Source organism: Kogia breviceps, chromosome 14 (genome assembly GCF_026419965.1).
Source record: "Kogia breviceps isolate mKogBre1 chromosome 14, mKogBre1 haplotype 1, whole genome shotgun sequence".
Classification (NCBI taxonomy): domain Eukaryota; kingdom Metazoa; phylum Chordata; class Mammalia; order Artiodactyla; family Physeteridae; genus Kogia; species Kogia breviceps.
The window spans coordinates 71987514-72007524 of NC_081323.1; the positions used below are offsets into that span (position 1 = coordinate 71987514).

Below are 20011 nucleotides of genomic sequence, written 5' to 3' on the forward strand. Positions count from 1 at the left end.
GGGCTTTGAAAGTCTGTGTCTTGCCCCAAATTGGACAGCCAGTGGCATTAGGACTTGGAACCAACATTGGCTCCAGCTCATCAGACTCCCAATTCCTTCCTCTTTCCTCTGCACACAGCCCCGTGGTTGTTCAGGGAGAGTCTTTTCTGTGGGTCGACTGTGCCTCTGTAACGCAGTGACCTTGGTGTGGTGGAAGCAACTGGAACAGAATGTAGTGTAAGAGTGTGTGCACTGCCAGCATCACAGGGGCCGCTGGAGAAATCCCTCCTTTTTTACCCTTTTGACTTGGCCATGTGCTTTGGGTTTTTTCCCCATCTTGTAGGTGGGTTAATAATGAATAAATCTGAGATTTTAATTTCTGAGCCAGGTACACTGAGGCTTATGTGCCCCTTCCAAGAAAAAGGTTCTCTGTCAAAGGTGAGGAAGGGGAGTAGCACAGGGCCTTAAAGTCCTTTGTGAAAGTTTTTTGTTTTATTTGATAATTGTATTGATCTGAAGGGATTTTTAAAAATCTTAAGTTTCTCTTTTTTTTCTTTAAATTATGCTTGTTTGCTCTTTTATTGTTTTTTTTTTTTTTTTTCTTTTTTGCGGTACGCGGGCCTCTCACTGTTGTGGCCTCTCCCGTTGCGGAGCACAGGCTCCGGACGCGCAGGCTCAGCGGCCACGGCTCACGGGCCCAGCCGCTCCGCGGAACGTGGGATCTTCCCGGACCGGGGCACGAACCCTCGTCCCCTGCATCGGCAGGCGGACTCTCAACCACTGCGCCACCAGGGAAGCCCTATTGTTATTTTTTAAGTCTTTTCCATTTTGTTGTGATTTTTCCCACCTGATTTGATGTTTGCCTTTAATTTTTGTTTTTTATTATTTATTTATTTGGCCGCGTGCATACTTGCGGGATCTTAGTTCCCCGACCAGGGATCTGACCCCGTCCCCCTGCAGTGGAAGGGCGGAGTCCTAACCACTGGACCGCCAGGGAATTCCCTTGTTTGCTCTTTTAGAGCTGAGGTTGCACAGGCCAAATCTGGCCAGCCACCTATTTTTGTAAATAAAGTTTTATTGGAACACAGCCATGCCCATTTATTTGCATCCTATCTATGGCTCTCACAGCAGGGCTGAGTAGTTACAACAGAGACCATTATGGCCTGCAAAGCCTAAAATGCTTACTTTCTGACTCCTTCCAGAAAGTTTGTTAATCCCTGTTTTAGAGCTATATGTGCCTCTATAAAAGAGCAGGGGACGTCGTGTCCATCGATCTTACAGTCTCGTGCTCTTTCCACCTGGGATGGCCCCCCGCTGCACCAGCAGAGGCTTAGTTGCGAGTCACAGGCTTTCTGGGGCCACTACCGTGTGAGCTTGTTCTGTATAATCTCAGGGGCCCAAGACTGGGCAGTCGAAGACTCTCATCTTCAGGCAGCAGGCAAAAACAGGGCCAGGGAAAGCTGATATTGTCATGAGCAAAGAACAAAGGGTGAGAGAAACCCTTTAAGGGGCCTCACTTCTTGGTGTCTCTTGAATTCTGTTTGTGTACAACCAAAGGGTCGGGTGTGGAAGGGAAGCAGTCTCAGTTTTGGCCGCCTGTGAAGTGGTCATCTACCTTGGATCTTGGAGTCTGAGGGCCACCCTTCCTCGTGGCTGTTCCTGACTGCCCCCCTGGTGGCTGTGCCCTGCCTTGGGTGTCTCCCCTGCCTCCTGTGCCACGCGAGCTACTTGGGAGTGGAGTGTCCAAGGGCCGCAGAGAATCGTGGAATAAAAAGTTGAAGCATCACTTGCCAGAGCCATTTTTTGCCCCTTTCTGAAAGCTGAGAAAGAGGATGTCTGTTTCTTATAAGTTCCAGGTGTGCCTTTTGGAAGCTTTCCTTCCTCGGTGACCCCTTATTCAGAATTCTTATGAGGATCAAGTGCACGAGTGCCTGGGAAAGCTCTTTAAAAAGTCAGAAGTCCTGGACATCTACCCTGAGAAAACCATAATTCAAAGAGTCATGTACCACAATGTACGTTGCAGCTCTATTTACAGTAGCCCAGACATGGAAGCAACCTAAGTGTCCATCGACAGATGAATGGGTAAAAAAGATGTGGCACATATATACAATGGAATATTACACGGCCGTATAAAGAAACGAAATTGAGTTATTTTGTAGTGAGGTGGATGGACCTAGAGTCTGTCTTAGAGTGAAGTAAGTCAGAAAGAAAAACAAATATCGTATGCTAACACATATATATGGAATCTTAAAAAAAATGGTTATGAAGAACCTAGGGGCAGGACAGGTATAAAGACAGATGTAGAGAATGGACTTGAGGACACGGGGAGGGGGAAGGGTAAGCTGGGACAAAGTGAGAGAGTGGCATGGACATATATACACTACCAAATGTAAAATAGATAGCTAGTGGGAAGCAGCCGCATAGCACAGGGAGATCAGCTCGGTGCTTTGTGACCACCTAGAGGGGTGGGATAGGGAGGGTGGGAGAGAGGGTGATGCAAGAGGGAAGGGATATGGGAACATATGTATATGTATAACTGATTCACTTTGTTGTAAAGCAGAAACTAACACACCATTGTAAAACAGTTATACTCCAATGAAGATGTTAAAAAGAAAAGTCAGAAGTCCTGTGTGAGATGTGGGACACTATGCTGTCCTTCATTTAGTTGCTTTTGATTGTCCTCGTGGTCTTCTGGAATTTTAGACTGTTCTTAACACTCTATACCTTGTGAGTAAAAGTTCTTGAAAGGTGTTGTAGAATTTCTTAGAGAAAATTATTTCTGTGTATCCTTTAAGCACATCCTCCAGATATCTTCAGATAGCTTTTATATAGCCCTGCTCTGCAGTCACGTAGTAGGTATGTGTTGCAGTTCCAAGAGAGAACAGCTGAAGGTGGGTGAGTCCAGGTCTCCTCTGATGTCAGGAGACCGTCTTGTCCCTTTGTTTTGTTTCTTTCTTTTTCTTTTCCTCCTTCCTTTTCTGTCCTTCCCCTCCTTCCCCCAGACCAGATCCCCTGAAATTTTAACTGAGGACCATTTTCCATGTGGGTGGATCTCCCAATTCTGTTACTTGCCCCTTTAGGGGTCACCTTCCTACCAGGAACTGCTTCCTCATGACTTCTGCCCCCATCATTCTGTCCTCGGGGGGACCTGCTGCCCCTCCCAACCTGTCCATCTCTAGTTATTGTCTGTGTAAATGGTGCTCTTACCGCCAGGCTGCTCATCAGAAACAAGGAAACATCCTTACCCCTCCTTTTTCTTTATCCCATCCTACACCAAAGAAGCCACCACCAGGTTCTGGATATCAGCAACTTTCTTTTTCTTTCCTCTTTAAAAATTTTTTTTTTTTTAAATAAGTAGCTCTCTATTTTTGGGATATAAGTGCAGGTGGACATGAGGGTATTAAAAGAGTTGCAGGTTATGGAGTGCCTTATTTCTTGCTAAGTCTTAGGGGTGTGAAGAGCTGTTGCAGGCAGAAAGGGGTGTTGTTTTAGTTTTCACAGCTGGTGATAATAGAGCTGAGGAGGAGAGGATGCATTTGAGAATAGTCAGCGGGGCTGATTTTTTTTTTAATTGAAATATATCAATACTTGACATAATTTTTAAAAATTGAAGTATAGTTGATTTACAATGTTGTGTTAGTTTCAGGTATACAGCAAAGTGATTCAGTTATATATATAGAGAGAGATACAGATATAGATATGTATTCTTTTCCAGGTTCTTTTCCCTTATAGGTTATTACAAAATATTGGGTAGAGTTCCCTGTGCTATACAGTAGGTCCTTGTTTGTTATCTGTATTATATATAGTCGTGTGTATGTTAATCCCAAACTCCTAATTTATCCCTCCCCCCTTTCCCCTTTGGTAACCATAAGTTTGTTTTCTCTGTCTGTGGGTCTATTTCTGTTTTGTACATAAGCTCATTTGTATCATTTTTTTTTAGATTCCACATACAAGCGATATATGATTTGACATATACTATGTTCGTTTCATAGTATGTATTACATAGTGATCTGACATTTGTGTACATTCGGGGCTGAGTGATTGATTGGACAGGGAGGAGGAGCTGGAGAATTCTAGCATGACCAGTAGGTGACTGGATGGGGGTGTAGCCACCGACTAAGCTAGGAAAACCGCAAGGGGGAAGCAGGGCTGTGTGTGTGTGTGTGTGTGTGTGTTTCACACTTTTTAAAACCGCAGCCGCAGTAAAAAAAAAAATAACTGTACATCCCTAGCCAGGACCCACGTCTATGTACCTATGTCTATAAATAATAAGGGCACACACATGGTACTTACTAAGGGCAGGCCCTGTTCTGAGTGTCACTCACGTATTTCCTCATTATTCCCCACCACCCTATGAGGTGTTATTTTCTCTACTTTTCAAATGAGGAAACCTTGGCCCAGGAAGTTTAGTGACTTTCCCAAGGCCTCACAGCAAACAGGTGGTGGAGCTGGGATTTGAACCTTGTCCCTCCAGGCTCCAGAGTGCCTGCTGTTTACCACCCCACTATTCTCCACTCTCACAGAAAAAAATAAATGTATCCCTCATTCCATGTGTTGCTTTCTGATATTTGCTACTTTATTCTATTTCATCCCCAAAATGCTGGTCACAACCCATCACATTGGTTTCTTGACCCTCTCTGATAGGTCTCAAGCTGCTTTTAAAAAATAAATAATTAATTAATTAATTAATTTTTGGCCGCATTGGGTCTTCGTTGCTGTGCGCGGGCTTTCTCTAGTTGAGGCGGGGTGGGGGCTACTCTTTTTTTGTTGTTTTTTCTTTGCGATACGCGGTTCTCTCCCTGTTGCGGCCTCTCCCGTTGCGGGGCACAGGCTCTGGACGCGCAGGCTCAGCGGCCATGGCTCACGGGCCCAGCCGCTCCGCGGCACGTGGGATCTTCCCGGACCGGGGCACGAACCCGCGTCCCCTGCGTCGGCAGGCGGGCTCTCAACCACTGCGCCACCAGGGAAGCCCTGGGGCTACTCTTCGTTGCGGTGTGTGGGCTTCTCATTGCGGAGCACATCAAGCTGCTTTTTTGAGAAACACTCTTATGTCCTGCTTCCAGTCTGCCTCTTAACATCCCAGTGACCATTCCCCTGATTCGGGCTCCCCATCACTTGTCTCCCGGACAGCTACAATCATCTCTTTTTTCCCTCCATTTGTTCTTTATGCCAAGACCAAATAACTTGAAAAGTACATTTCTTACCATATCATTCCCCTGATTTTAAATCCGTACGTACCCTATTGCTCTTCAGGCCCTAGAACTTGGTATGTGAAGATGATAGGTAAATGTATGAGTAATAAATAATTATAGAAAGACTACTGTGTGTTTTTTCTCAGGATGAAGATCTTCTACCAAGTAAATATTTTGAAATCGACTTTCCAATGATAGTCACGAGAAAGCTGCACAGCATCAAGTAAGTGTGGCTTTGGCCGGAAGCAAGAGCCTAGTGAGATTCAGAGCCAGATCCTGGTTGAAGGCAGGAGACCTCATTTTAGGGCACTGCTTTCCTTTCATCCCCTCCTTCCTGTTTCTTGCCCCTGGGACCCTCATTCCAACATATCGTGCAGTCTTCAACATGAAATATACCCTCCTTTGTGACTCTTCTATCTGTTCATGTAATTTCTCTGAACATTTTAAACAATGACCTAGAGTAGATTAATAATCTGAATTAAAAAAAATTTATATTGGATTGTAGTTGATTAACAATGTGTATTAATCTGAATTTTTATTTTGCTTATTTATCGTCAGGGTATAGAAAGGTGCCTGGCCCAGAATAGATGTGTAGTAAATATTTTTTGAATGAATGAATGGGAGGCTGAAGTTAATCAGTTATTTTGGGCTCGGCCTATGGGATCTTAGTTCCCCGACCAAGGATCAAACCTGCATCCCCTGCATTGGAAGCATAGAGTTCTAACCACTGGACCACCAGGGAATTCCCTGTTTTTTTGCATATTTTTGATTGGGAGAGTTATCACATAAATGTTACTAAGAACACTGGAACATTTGGAAAATTCTTGCTAGCCTGTCTGTAGCTGTTTCTAAGTAAGTATGTCCTGATCAGTTTGTGATTTGATATCAGATTCTCCGTGTAAAGCTTAGCTGACCTAACTGACTTGTATCCCCTGGCCTTTTACTGTATGTGCCTAGGGTCACATGTGATTAAACAGATGACCCTTTGTCGTGGCCCTTCCTTTGAATAGTAGTGATACCTGTTTGCCATGTCTGTAGTGGCTGTGTGCGTTTTAGCGGTAAATGAGCTGCTTGACTCGCCTTTCTTTTTCTCATCTTCTACAGATTGAAACCTCTCCTATCAAAACCCATTTTAGACTTACATTCAGAGGACACACTTCAAATGGGCAAGTATCCTTAACCTAAGTAATACTACCTGGGCTATATAACAATTTTTGCTCTTTTTCCCCTTTTCTTTTTAAAGATTTTTTTTGTGTGTGTGTGTGTGTGTGCGCGCGTGCACATGCACGCTCACACACAAATACACGTATCCTTCTGCTGATACATTTTCACTTCCACCACAGTTACTATGAAGGAATTTAAAACAGTTTTTTTTGTTGTTGTTTTTGTTTGTTTGTTTTTGTGGTACGCGGGCCTCTCACTGTTGTGGCCTCTCCCGCTGCGGAGCACAGGCTCCGGACGCGCAGGCTCAGCGGCCATGGCTCACGGGCTCAGCCGCTCCGCGGCACGTGGGATCCTCCCGGACCGGGGCACGAACCCGCGTCCCCTGCATCGGCAGGCGGACTCTCAACCACTGCGCCACCAGGGAAACCCCTTAAAACAGTTTTGATGTGACTCTTCTTAGATGTCCATAGGTCCCCACTCTTTAAAAAGAATTTAAATTAGTTGCAAACATTTCAAAAATGGGAGATTTTTCATGAAAGTCTTGATTTTCAGTTTTGCTTGGAAAAATCACATCTAGCTCCTACATGGCAGTCGTTGAGCAGCGGCCGCTTCATTTAGAAGGGTCGTGTCTTCTCCAGTTCTGATCCCACCACTCTCTCTTGTCTTACACCTGGCCTACTTCTTGGTTTACGTCACCTCCTTGGCCCCTGCAGTCAGTTTTTCCCCTCAAGTTTTAATTATGAATGTTTACAACACCACTTTTCTCATTTCTAAGTCTTTCAAATTATGGTAAAACTCTTCCAGAATCTTCCATTGTTTTCAGTCTGTATCTGACAGAGAGGTTCCAGGGCCTTATTAATAATTTGGGTTAGAAAACATGCTTAGAGGGGATGGCCTTCTCGGATGGTCGACAGAGATAGCACAGCAAATCGTCTAATCAGACGGTTAGACACGCTTCCTCTTTTACACGACCACAGTGCTTCAGTCATCCTCCTAGTGATCAGATTCCCCATAAAGTTTCCACAGAAAATGATATCTCCCCCATCCTTTGTTTCCCTTATACAAGTTGTAAGTAGAAGCTGTTCAGGCTTTGCCATTTGCTGGCCTATTTGCTTTCTGTACAGTTTTGCTACCGTAATTTTCTGTGTGTTTGGTGTCAGAATGATTTATCTGCGATGAATGTGCTAGTACTTTGCTAGGACTTTGATCCGTCTATGTAGAAATATATGAAGTAGAAAGTAAAGGCTTTCCATAATCCCCTCTCCCACCCAAGATAACCAGTGTTCAGAGTATTTTCTACTGCAGATGTGAACAGTATACCCAGAGAAAGATAAATATCACACACAATAAAGTACACACACAGATAGAATCCAGTGCGTGGCACATAAAAGGCTCAACAGGGCTTCCCTGGTGGCGCAGTGGTTGAGAGTCCGCCTGCCGATGCAGGGGACGCGGGTTCGTGCCCCGGTCCGGGAAGATCCCACGTGCCGCGGAGCGGCTGGGCCCGTGAGCCACGACTGCTGAGCCTGCGCATCCGGAGCCCGTGCTCTGCAACGGGAGAGGCCACAACAGTGAGAGGCCCGCGTAAAAAAAAAAAAAAAAAGAAAGAAAAAAGAAAAAAAAGGCTCAACAATCTTTTGTTGAATGAATGTGTATACACATTGAATAAATATATGTTGTAGTATAACATATTTGTTGAACGAATGGATCTATACTTCTATATATAAATATCGGTTTATATGTAATTTTAATAAAATAAATAATTTATACATACTGTTTTGTGACTTGCTCTTTTCACGTCCTAGTAAATCATGGCTGTCTTTTCATGTCAGAATATATAAATCTACCTCATTATTTCTAACGGCTTTACAGTACTCCTCTGCATGGAAATTCCATTTCCTTTAATCTTTTCCCTACTGATGGTCATTTAGATTGCTGCCTTTTTATATTTTCATATTCAACAGTGTTGTAGAAAACACATATATATGTGCGTATTTGCAGGAATTGCTAACTTAAAGAATTGTACATTGTGAATTTTAATAGCTACTACCAAACTGATCTTCAAGACCTTTTTTATTTATGTTTTCATTAAGAGTAGATGAGGATTCTCTTTCTCTACACCCTCACTAACACTGGATATTATCATTTTAAAAAATTTCTACCAATCTGATGGGCTGTAACAATGTCCCGTTGTTTTAAAATTTTATATAACTTTGAATGCTAGTGAGATGGAGTATCTTTCTATAGTTTTATTGGCCTTTGGGAATTTCTTTGTAAATTGCCTTTTTATTCCCTTTGCCCATTTTTTTCTTCAGTTGCATTGTTTCCCCCCTGCCTTTTTTTTTTTTTTTCAATTTATAGGAACCCTTTATAACATACAGATATGTTCTTTGATAAAAGCCTCTTGTCAGCTTTTTAAAATATATATATATTTATATTTATTTGGTTGCACTGGGTCTTAGTTGCAGCAGGCGGGCTCCCTTAGTTGCAGCTCACAGACTCCTTAGTTGCGGCTCTCCGGGTCCTCAGTTGCAGCACCTGGGCTCCTTAATTACAGCAGGCAGGCTCCTTAGTTGTGGCTCGTGGGCTCCTTAGTTGTGGCATGCGAACTCTTAGTTGTGGCATGCATGTGGGATCTAGTTCCCTGATCAGGGATTGAACCCAGGCCCCCTGCATTGGGAGTGTGGAGTCTTATCCACTGTGCCACCAGGGAGGTCTCTTGTCAACTTTTTTTATTGTATATTTTTTTCAGTCTTTTGCTTGTTTTTTTAAATCTGTGTTTGTGTCTTATGCGGGTAAATTTTCCAGTCTTGTCCTTTATATCAGTAGTTTTTGATCTTGCCATCATACTGAGAAAGGAATCTGAATAAAAATAAATGAAAACGTGAATGAAAATCTGAGGAAAGTGATAGATGATAATAAAACTGACAAAAATTTCATTTAAAAATTACCCTTTTTCATCAAACCCCTGGGGCTGTGATTGTAAGAATCACTATTTATTTATCAATAGGAAAGAAAAAGTGCTGACAAATTAAACTGATACATTATCAACTGTTAGATGCATCCAGATTTCAAAAAATGTTAAAATGTGAAAAATATATGCATCTTAGAATTGATGATAGGTGTTTTCTTAAGCTGAAGTATGCACAGGGTAAGAAATTAAAAGTAGGTAAGTGAGTACACAACGAAAAGTAAGTCAGGATGAGTTCTTAAAAAGTAGGTCAGATTCTATTACTTTCCTGCTTAAATCTTTCTAGTGCTGAAATCGACATGGTTAATTGGGTGTCTGGATGCCTCCTGATTTTCTTTCCTTTTTTAAAAAATATTTTTATTTATTATTTGTTTATTTGGCTGTGTTGGGTCTTAGTTGTGGCACGTGGGATCTTTAGTTGTGGTGCGTGGGCTCTTCGTTGCGGTGCATAGGCTTCTCTCTAGTTGCGGTGCAGGCTGCAGATCACGTGGGCTCTCTATTTGTGGCTTGCGGGCTCTCTAGTTGTGGCGCAGGCTCTAGAGCACACGGGATTAGTTGCCCCGCGGCATGTGGGATCTTAATTCCCCGACTAGGGATCGAACCTGTGTCCCCTGCGTTGGAAGGCAGATTCTTAATCACTGCACCACCAGGGAAGTCCCCCGATTTTATTTTCAACTACAGTGACTATGATCTCACCACACTGGCCTCCTGCTGTCCTCTGAATGTGCCAAGCTTGCTCTCACCTTCAAACCTTTCCTCTTCCCTTGGCCTGGAACTCTTTCCCCCTAATTTTGCTTAATGGGCTCCATCTCATCACCCATGTCCCACTTCAGCTGCCACCTCCTACTCTAGGCATAGTTTTCTCTCATCCTCTTTTATTTTCTTCATAGCTCTTAATACTCTGATGCTATCTTGATTCTTCATTTGTTTAATGATTCACCGTCTCCCCCTCCTTGAGGGGATAAGCCTCAAGAGCACAGGGACCTCTCCTATCTTGTTCATTGCTACATCCCCAGCACCTAGAACAGTGCCTGGCACACAGAGATGATTGATGGAATAAATACATACCTGAATGCTTGAATGAGTGAATGTTTGTGTCTTTGTAATCCATCTCAACTCTGAAGTGGAACTGGTTGAGTATAAAGTAAAAAGAGCAACAAATCAAAGCATTGCAGAGTGGTGTCAGGTATCTCAGCTGAGCCGTAAGAAGGAGAAACTCTCTCGGGGGAAGATTGTCTCGCACAAGGCAAGCTTAGGGAAAGAAGGAGCATGTGAGGAAGCCGAAAGGCCAGTGTGACTAGAGCTGGCAGTGGGGAGGGGTGCGTGGCTCAAGATGAAGCTGAAGCAGGCGGGGCTGCCTCATGCAGGATCTCCTCGACCAGGCTAAGTAGTGTGGACTCTCTTCTAAGGGAGGTGGGACCCTGTTATGCGCTCCCAAAAGACTGCACCCCGCTTTGTAGTGTTCCCCACACTTGTCCACTCTTCATCTTCCCTGCTGGATTGCAGGCCCCATGGGGGCAGGACCGTGCCTTTTTGTTCATCAGTTTCTTCCCAGGACTCAGTGCCCAGGACATAATGAGAGCTCAGTAAGTACTCCTGGGTGTTCAGATGGACAGACAAACAAGCAAAACTTCTGTGTGGTCCAGAAATCCACCTGAGGCTGTCTTTATCTTACAATGCTTTTTTTTTTTTTTTTTTTTTTTTTTTTGCGATACGCGGGCCTCTCACTGTTGTGGCCTCTCCCTTTGCGGAGCACCGGCTCCGGACGCGCAGGCTCAGCGGCCATGGCTCACGGGCCCAGCCGCTCCGCGGCACGTGGGATCTTCCCGGACCGGGGCACGAACCCATGTCCCCTGCACCGGCAGGCGGATTCTCAACCACTGCGCCACCAGGGAAGCCCATCAACGCTTTTTTTTTAAATTTTAATTTTTTAAACTTTATATTGGAGTATAGCCGATTAACAACGTTGTGATGGTTTCAGGTGCACAGCAACACGACTCAGCCATACATATACATGCATGCATTCTCCCCCAGACTCCCCTCCCATCCAGGCTGCCACATAACATTGAGCAGAGTTCCCTATGCTATACAGTAGGTCCCCGTTGGTTATCCTTTTAAAATATAGCAGTGTGTACATGTCAATCCCAGCTTTTTTATTTTTAAACTAAAATGTTCTAGGAAAATCTGTGGACCTAAAAGAACACTTTGCAATCCTAATAATAAGTCTGTCTTTGAAGACATATAATGAATGGAATTGATGGGACTCACTACAGGTCAGTAGCACATAGGAACACGTCTGTCTTGAAATGCTAGCTTGGAGGTGATGGAAGAGATCATGACTTGTATGCCCTGTGGATTCTGTGTGTGGGTGTGGGTGTGGGTGTGTTTAACTACCGTGTTACATTGTGTAAATCTTCCACTTTCTCCTGCCTTTCATAGGTGTGAGCTTGATGAGGCAGATAATTAAAGCCTATATGAGCTTTTGCTCTGTAACAAACCACTGCAAAGCATGTGGCTTAAAATAACAGCCATGTGTTTAGCTCACAATCCTGCAGCTTGGCAGTTTGGGTTGGGTTCATCTGGGTGGAGCTTCTCAGCACCTGCCCGGATTTAATCATCTGTGGTCTGGTCTTCACGGAAAACCTCCACGATGTACCACCATTGAGTTAGGCCAAGGAGTGCCTGCCCACTTTCCTTTACTAAGTGCCTCAGTAAATTTTTCATGATGTCTCTAGGTTAAAAAACATATCAGCAGTTCTATTTATTAATAAGTTGGGTTCAAGCATTGTAAGTATTTATGTCCTAACAACTTTCTGGTCACTTGAAAAAAAAAAAAAGCCTCTTACATTCCAAGAACAAATACTCTCTTAATTTCATTCTTAAATAACCACAGTTACTTCTAATGGGATATGTGCTCCTGTCGGGCCCTTTATGACCTCACCTGGGAGCCAGATTGGATGCTACCACCTGTTCCTCTTGCAATATTGCAGATGATGTTTGAGCAGTAGTGGCTTTTTCATCACAGTCACACCTGAGAAATCAGCTTTGCAGAGATACGGTGTCATGAAAAGGAGTGCAGAGAAGTCTTCTTTGGAAACTGACTGCCTTGAGCTGGTGGTCTGCTTGTGTCTGGTGCACGTTGAGTATCTCTGGGTTTCCCTCAAAAGTTTGAAACATCCTTTTCTGCCCTTGTGAGTTGGTTGTGCCGCCCCAGGGCACCTCAGTACAGTTTGGGATCCACGGAGCTCAGCACTTAGACATCACCCTTAATCTTAGCCATAACCGTATGGGGTTGCCATTGTATGCATTTTATACTTAAAAGTAGGCGTGAGCCGTATGTCGTATGACTAGGAACTGGCAGAGTAGACATTTGCTGTCAGGGCTGTTGGAGACCAAAGCCCATTCCTCTGCAGGTGTACTCCAAAGAGAGTGTTCATCTTGGGAACCATGTCCTGGATAAAAACTACGGCATGTTAAGTTGTCCCTATCCAAGAATAATTAGGACTATTTACGGATTTTAAAAATTTAATGTCGACTAATGATCTTTGAATTTTTGTGTGTAAGTTTAACGCAGGGTTTCTTAACCTCAGCCCTCCTGACACCTGGGGCCGGATAATTCCCTGTTGTGGGGCTGCCCTGCACAGTTTATAATGTTTAGCAGCATCCCTAACCTCTGCCTATTAGATGCCACTAGCATCCCCCAGTTGCGACAACCAGAAATGTCTCCAGGCACTGCCAGATGTTCTCTAGGGACAAAGTTGCCCTGGTTGAGAGCTGCTGCTTGAATGAAATGATGACCAAGCCTGAGGAATAGGATCTTCGTACTTGTCTCTTCATTCTGGCCATGTACAAATTGGTTCTTAATTTTTTAAAAACCCGTCATGGTGTTATGTCTTCAGGGGTTCTCCCTCTTAAATCCTCTTAGAAGTCAATCCTCTAAAGATTGATCACAGAAGGAACTACTAGTAGCAGTTTGGAGGTTTTCAGGCAATGTTAATTGGCTTTCCAGAACTGGGCAAGTATGGGCTATTCCTTTAGGAAGCTGTTCTTATAAGAGTATCACACAAAAAGCTTTTAATCCTCTCCCATTTTTCTCTTAGGAAGTAGAAAATAGAAAAGAAAAAAAAAAAAAAGGATGGGATTGTGGGCCTCGTTTTGATGAGCAAGGTCTTTTTCTCACCCAGTCTCAGAAGCATTCCAAAGGTATCAAGGTTTTTTTTTGTTGTTCCCACAGTCTCTTGCTAGAGTTAGATTTTTATAAAAATGGCATATCTTCCCAGAATAGTAAAACTCCTTTGAAACTTGCCCTGAGCCTGTATCCTCTACCAAATGCATTCTGTTTCTTGTGAAATGAAGGTAAGGCATCCTTCAAGGGCAGATAATAGACCTTCTATTTCTACACGGCTTGAGCAGCCCCTGACTTCAGAGGAGCCTGGGCATCATGATGGGTGTGTGGTGTGTGTTGTTAGAGCCTCGGATTCTATCATTAATGGGGCCTCGGGGACATCCCGTCCAGCACTTCCCAGGCAGTTGCCAGGGCACACGGATGGGCCACTGCTGGGTGTGCCCCAGGTCCTTGACCCTTGCAGCTCTGCTGTACCTTGTGCTCAATTTTTAAGAGTAATCGTGACCATGTGCCATTTTTGCCTTATGTGCTACCTTTAGATCCACATCTCTGAGTCAGACGTGTCTTCTGTGAATTGCACAGTTCAAGGAAACCACATGCTTCACCATTCTCATGGTCTCTCTGTGTGTGTGTCTGTGTGCGTGTGCGTGTGCGGTCAGGGATGGAAAAACTCATCTTGAATATATATGTTATCCGTAAGAAGGCACGCGGGCATTTGGGAATCACTGCTTGTTTTCACAGCAGAGCAAGCAAGTGCCTTCACATCCTTGATAGTCTTTTCTGGACTCAGGTGTTACGGTGCCTGGGACTGACTCTGGGTTTCCCAGCCTTGCCCTTTGGCGGTTTCCTGACATCTAGCAGATTCCTAGGAGGTATTTCTTGTAGCTTATGGGGTGTGGCCAAGTGTATTTGAACAAGCTGAATGGGGTTCTCAAGAAAATAAGGGAGAACCTGCTTACGTGCTGTTTCGCCTTTCACCCACTTTTTGCTGTGGGTTCTCAGGAGAGAACCTGAGTTCTTAGCAATGATGTAGGATGGCTGTAGAATGTCCCAGCTTCTTCCATGGTTTGTACCTTTGAGGAAGTTGAGTGAACAGTGCTTCAGGTAAATAATCAAGCAATTTAATTCTATTTTTAAAAATAGAGAGTTTAAATTGAAAAGAATTTCAGGCCTACACAAAAATAATGTGACTAGATTGATGAACTTCCACGTACCCGTCACATAACTTTATCGCCAGTCTCATTTCATCTGTACTGGTGGTTCTAAAAGTGTAGTCCCAGGCTAACAGCATCAGCCCCATCTGGGAACTTGTTAGAAATACAGATTTCTATTTTTGAAAAATCTGAATCAGAAACCCAGGGGCTAGAGCCTGATCAGTCAGTTTTAACAAGCCCTCTGGGTGAATCTGATGCCTGCCAAAGCTTGAGAACTACTATACATCCATTCCATCCAACCTCTGGTGGAATAATTTAAAGGAAATATTTTATTTGTAAATACTTTAGTACATAAACTATTTTCTTTTAAACATAATAGCTCACAAATTGATAAAACATTTAGAGAGCAATTGGTACCAATATTTAAATAGGCTTACTTTTTTTTTTTTTTTTTTTTTTGCGGTACACGGGCCTCTCACTGTTGTGGCCCTTCCCGTTGCGCGGAGCACAGGCCCCGGACGCGCAGGCTCAGCGGCCATGGCTCACGGGCCCAGCCGCTCCGCGGCACGTGGGATCTTCCCGGACCGGGGCACGAACCCGTGTCCCCTGCATCGGCAGGCGGACTCCCAACCACTGCGCCACCAGGGAAGCCCTAGGCTTACTTTTTGATCTCCCAATTCTTCTCATCATAACCTGTGTAACTGGACAGACAAGTCCTTTGTGACATGTATACAAGGATGTTCGTTGCAGTGCCTGAGATGGAGTAAACTTGGAAATACTGCCTGTCTAATATTGAGTGATTGGCTAAGTAAGTTGTTTTATGTACTCCGTGGAGCATGGTGAAATCATAGAGAATGATGTCCGTGATACTATTGTTAAATAGGAAAAGCGTTCAAAACAAGTATTGGGTGACCCCATTATCTTTTTTTGTGCAGGGTGTGTGTGTATGTGTGCGTGTGTGTGCGTTTGGGGGGGGGGGAGAGAGAGAGAGAGAGAGAGAGAGAGAGAGAGAGAGAGAGAGAGAGAGAGAGAGGGGATGTGTCCATGTTGTGTATAGGAGTTTAAGCACATAGAAAAAAGGCTAGAATGTTATACACTAAAACACTAATAGTTGTCTTTGGAAGGTATGATTTTTAGTTAATTTTCACCCTCCTCTTACCTGATTTTTTTTTCCCATAATGAGCATGGATTTTTATTTTTAAAATTTATTTATTTATTTATTCATTCATTCATTCATTTGTTTTTGGCTGTGTTGGGTGTTCATTGCTGCACGAGGGCTTTCTTTAATTGCATCGAGCGGGGGCTAGTCTTTGTTGCGGTGCACGGGCTTCTCATTGCAGTGGCTTCTCTTGTTGCGGAGCACGGGCTCTAGGCACCTGGGCTTCAGTAGTTGTGGAACGTAGGCTCAGTAGTTGTGGCTCGTGGGCTCTAGAGTGCAGGCTCAGTAGTTGTGGCACATGGGCTTAGTTGCTCTGTGGCATGTGGGATCTTCCCGGACCAGGGCTCGAACCCATATGCCCTGCATTGGCAGGCAGATTCTTAACCACTGCACCATCAGGGAAGCCCGAGCATGCATTTTTATAATGGAGAAAAACAATACATTTACTTTAGTTTTGTAAAAGTCACATCCATTGAAATTATAATCTCTTCTTGATCAATTTGTTGAAATTATAATCTCTTCTTACATTTACAGATGGGCACATGTTGGATTCAACAAGATATGCCATCATTGGAGCAGATCTCCGAGATATACCTGAACTGGAAGAGAAACTAAAGAAATGTAACATGAATACACAGTGAGACTTTTTTTTTTAACCTCTTACATTTGAGATTTCATGCTAATTTGAGATAAGGCCAGTTGGAGGTACGGCATTATAACATGTACCATTTTTTTTCATTGCTACTTAGAGTAGTTTTCTGAAATTTTTTGAGAGGCAATGTTCCTTGAGTCTGTTTTCCCATGAGAATCACCTGTATTGCTTTTGTAAAATACTGATTACTAATATAAGTTTGAGGGAAGATAATTGTATGCATAGAAACATATAATTGTAACATATAAAGAAAGGATTCGCATCCAGGGTATATCAAGAATACCTATTTTTTTTTAAAGTCCAGTAGAAAAATGGGCAAAGGATAGATGACCAGGCAGCTCAAAGAGGAAACCAGGGTATCATATTAAAATGGTATTGAACTTAAGTAGTAATCAGATGAAATTCTGTTTTACTCCCACCAAGTTGGCAAAAATGTAACAGTCTGACAGTATCAAGTGTTGACAAGGATATCGGGGGGCGGGGAAAGGAATGGTCGTACACCACTGGTGGGAGTGATCTTGGTGTGACCATTGCAAGGAATGATCTGGAATTATCTAGTAAAATTGTCATTACCACATGAATTTGCAGTTCCATTGTTGGGTGTGTACCCCCGAGAAGGTCTACATGTATGTACAAGGAGGATTCATTGCAACTTCTGTTTTTAGTAGCCGAAAATTGGAAACAACTTAAATGTCCATCAGGAGGAGAATGGATGAATGCTATGTAAAATGCATGACTTTGGCGAGTGCTCAAAAACTTAATGTTGAGTTTTTAAAAATTAAATTGCAGAGTGTGATACCAAATGTGTAAAATCAAACCCTCCCAAATACTGTATTTTCATGATAACATATATACGTAACAGAAGTGTTTTTAAAATGGACCAGAGGGGTTCACACCAAATTCTTTTTTTTTTTGTGATATGCGGGCCCCTCACTGCCGTGGCCTCTCCCGCTGCGGAGCACAGGCTCCGGACGCGCAGGCTCAGCGGCCATGGCTCACGGGCCCAGCCGCTCCGCGGCACGCGGGATCCTCCCGGACTGGGGCACGAACCCGTATCCCCTGCATCGGCAGGCGGACTCCCAACCACTGCGCCACCAGGGAAGCCCACTGCGCCACCAGGGAAGCCCACACACCAAATTCTTGAGAGTGGGTACCTTTGGGAGGCAGAGGAGGGGAATGAGATGTGTGGTTTTAACACAGTGATTCTGGTCAAATAGATAAAGAGCTATTGGGAGGAAAAGGCATATCTACCTGGTCTAGTGTAGGTGAAGATGACACTTTCAGGGATATTTGAGGTGAGTAACTCAAGGGAGAGGTTTGGAAGGCAGGTAAGGGAGAGGGAAAGTCATTTTAAAGAATAAATTGAAGGCAAAGAATCAGTGGCAAACGATGAAAGAAATTACCAACAGGGGAAATCATTGCTGGAGGAGAGGGAGGGGAGGATGTAGAGCATGGACTGAAGTTAACTAGCCTTTGAGGGAAGAGAAACTCTCCATTCTTCTGAGAGGGCAGGAAGGAGGGTAAGGACAGGTGCAAATACGGGTGAGCTTTGGGCAACGGAGGGGTGGGAAGTATAGGGTTAAAGTGTGATCTTCCTAACACTTGAGCACAGTGACAGCTGTTACCTCTACATTTTGAAGTTCTTGCTTACGTGTTTAGTCTAGAATCATCAACCAGGTCGTCATTCTTAGCATTTACATCTCCACCAGCCCAGATGTCAGGGACAGCTCTACCTGACCCACTGTTGCCACTCCAGCTTTATTGTCTGAGTCTGTCTTACCAGGTGTTCAGAAGTAAGGTCAAAACACTGTAAAGAGTATTTGTGCTTCTTGAGCTATTTTTTTTTTTTTTTTTTTTTTTTTTTTTTTTTTCAGTATGTGGGCCTCTCACTGTTGTGGCCTCTCCCGTTGCGGAGCACAGGCTCCGGACGCGCAGGCCTAGCGGCCATGGCTCACGGGCTTAGTTGCTCCGCGGCATGTGGGATCTTCCCGGACCGGGGCACGAACCCGTGTCTCCTGCATCAGCAGGCGGATTCTCAACCACTGCGCCACCAGGGAAGCCCGTATTTGTGCTTCTTTTTTCCTTTGGGGAGACCCTTAGGTGGTTCACTGATTGCAGAATGTAGTGTGTTTTCTTAAATTTATTTTTTAATTGAAATGTAGTTGATTTACAATGTTGTATTAATTTCTGCTGCACAGCAAAGTGACTCAGTTATACACATATATACATTCTTTTTCATATCCTTTTCCATTATGTTCTGTCCCAGGATATTGAATATAGTTCCCTGCGCTATAGAGTAGGACCTTGTTGTTTATCCATTCTATATATCAATATAATAGTTTGCATCTGCTAACCCCAAACTCCCAGTCCGTCTTTCCCCCCACTCCCACCTTAGCAACCACAAGTCTGTTCTCTCTGTCTGTGAGCTTGTTTCTGTTTCATAGATAGGTTCATTTGTGCCCTTTTTTAAAAAAATTTATTTTTGGGTACTTTGGGTCTTTGTTGCTGCGCATGGGCTTGCTCTAGTTGCGGCAAGCGGGGGCTACTCTTCGTTGCGGTGCGCGGGCTTCTCATTGCGGTGGCTTCTCTTGTTGCAGAGCTCGGGCTCTAGGCGTGTGGGCTTCAGTAGTTGTGGCTCGCGGGCTCTAGAGCACAGGCTCAGTAGTTGTGGCACACGGGCTTATTGCTCCACGGCATGTGGGATCTTCCCGGAACAGGGCTCGAACCTGTGTCCCCTGCCTTGGCAGGCGGATTCTTAACCACTGCACCACCCGGGAAGCCCTGTGCTGTATTTTAGATTACACAGATAGGTGATATCATATGTATTTGTCTTTCTCTTTCTGACTTACTTCACTTAGTATGGTAATCTCTAGTTGCATCCATGTTGCTGCAAATGGCATTATTTTGTTCTTTTCTATGGCTGAGTAGTATTCCATTGTATATATGCACCACATCTTCTTCATCCATTCATCTGTCGATGGACATTTAGGTTATTTCCATGTCTTGGTTATTGTAAGTAGTGCTGCTATGAACGTAGGGGTGCATGTATCTTTCTGAATTAGAGTTTTGTCTAGATATATGCCCAGGAGTGGGATTGCTGGATCATATGGTAGTTCTATTTTTAGTTTTTATAGAAACCTCCATACTGTTTTCCGTAGTGGCTGCACCAGCTTACATTCCCACCAACAGTGCAGGAGGGTTCCCTTTTCTCCACACCCTCTCCAGCATTTGTTGTTTTGTAGACTTTTTCATGATGGCCGTTCTGACCGGTGTGAGGTGATACCTCGTGGTAGTTTTGAATTGCATTTCTCTGATGATTAGCAATGTTGAGCAAGTAGTGTGTTTTCTTTTAGCTGAAGGGAAGTCTTAACTTTCAAGGACACCATTGGATTTCTTGGGGGCACGTGGGTGTGTGAAGTCAGCAGTAGGTTGGTTAAAGCTGATACCGGTGGGCCGGGAGCCCTCCCAGAATGAGGAGAGCACGAGTCTGAGAATCTTACCCTGGGTTTCTGTCTTAATTCTGCTCACTAGTTGTTTAATAGGGGGCAGTGGGTTTTTTAATCTTTTTGAGCCTCAGTGTTTTCATTTATTAACTGGGCTAAAAACTATCTCAC

The 20011-nt window shown here is 43.9% G+C and overlaps 1 protein-coding gene across 1 annotated transcript in view; it reads left to right on the forward strand.

The window, feature by feature from the left end:
* LCMT1 (leucine carboxyl methyltransferase 1) overlaps positions 1–20011 on the forward strand; it is a 56358-nt gene that overhangs the window by 23747 nt on the left and 12600 nt on the right. Inside the window, exons 4-6 of the mRNA XM_059037082.2 lie at positions 5318–5394; positions 6276–6337; positions 16280–16382. Of these exons, the coding sequence (XP_058893065.1) occupies positions 5318–5394; positions 6276–6337; positions 16280–16382 (242 nt within the window). The remainder of the gene's footprint in view (positions 1–5317; positions 5395–6275; positions 6338–16279; positions 16383–20011) is intronic.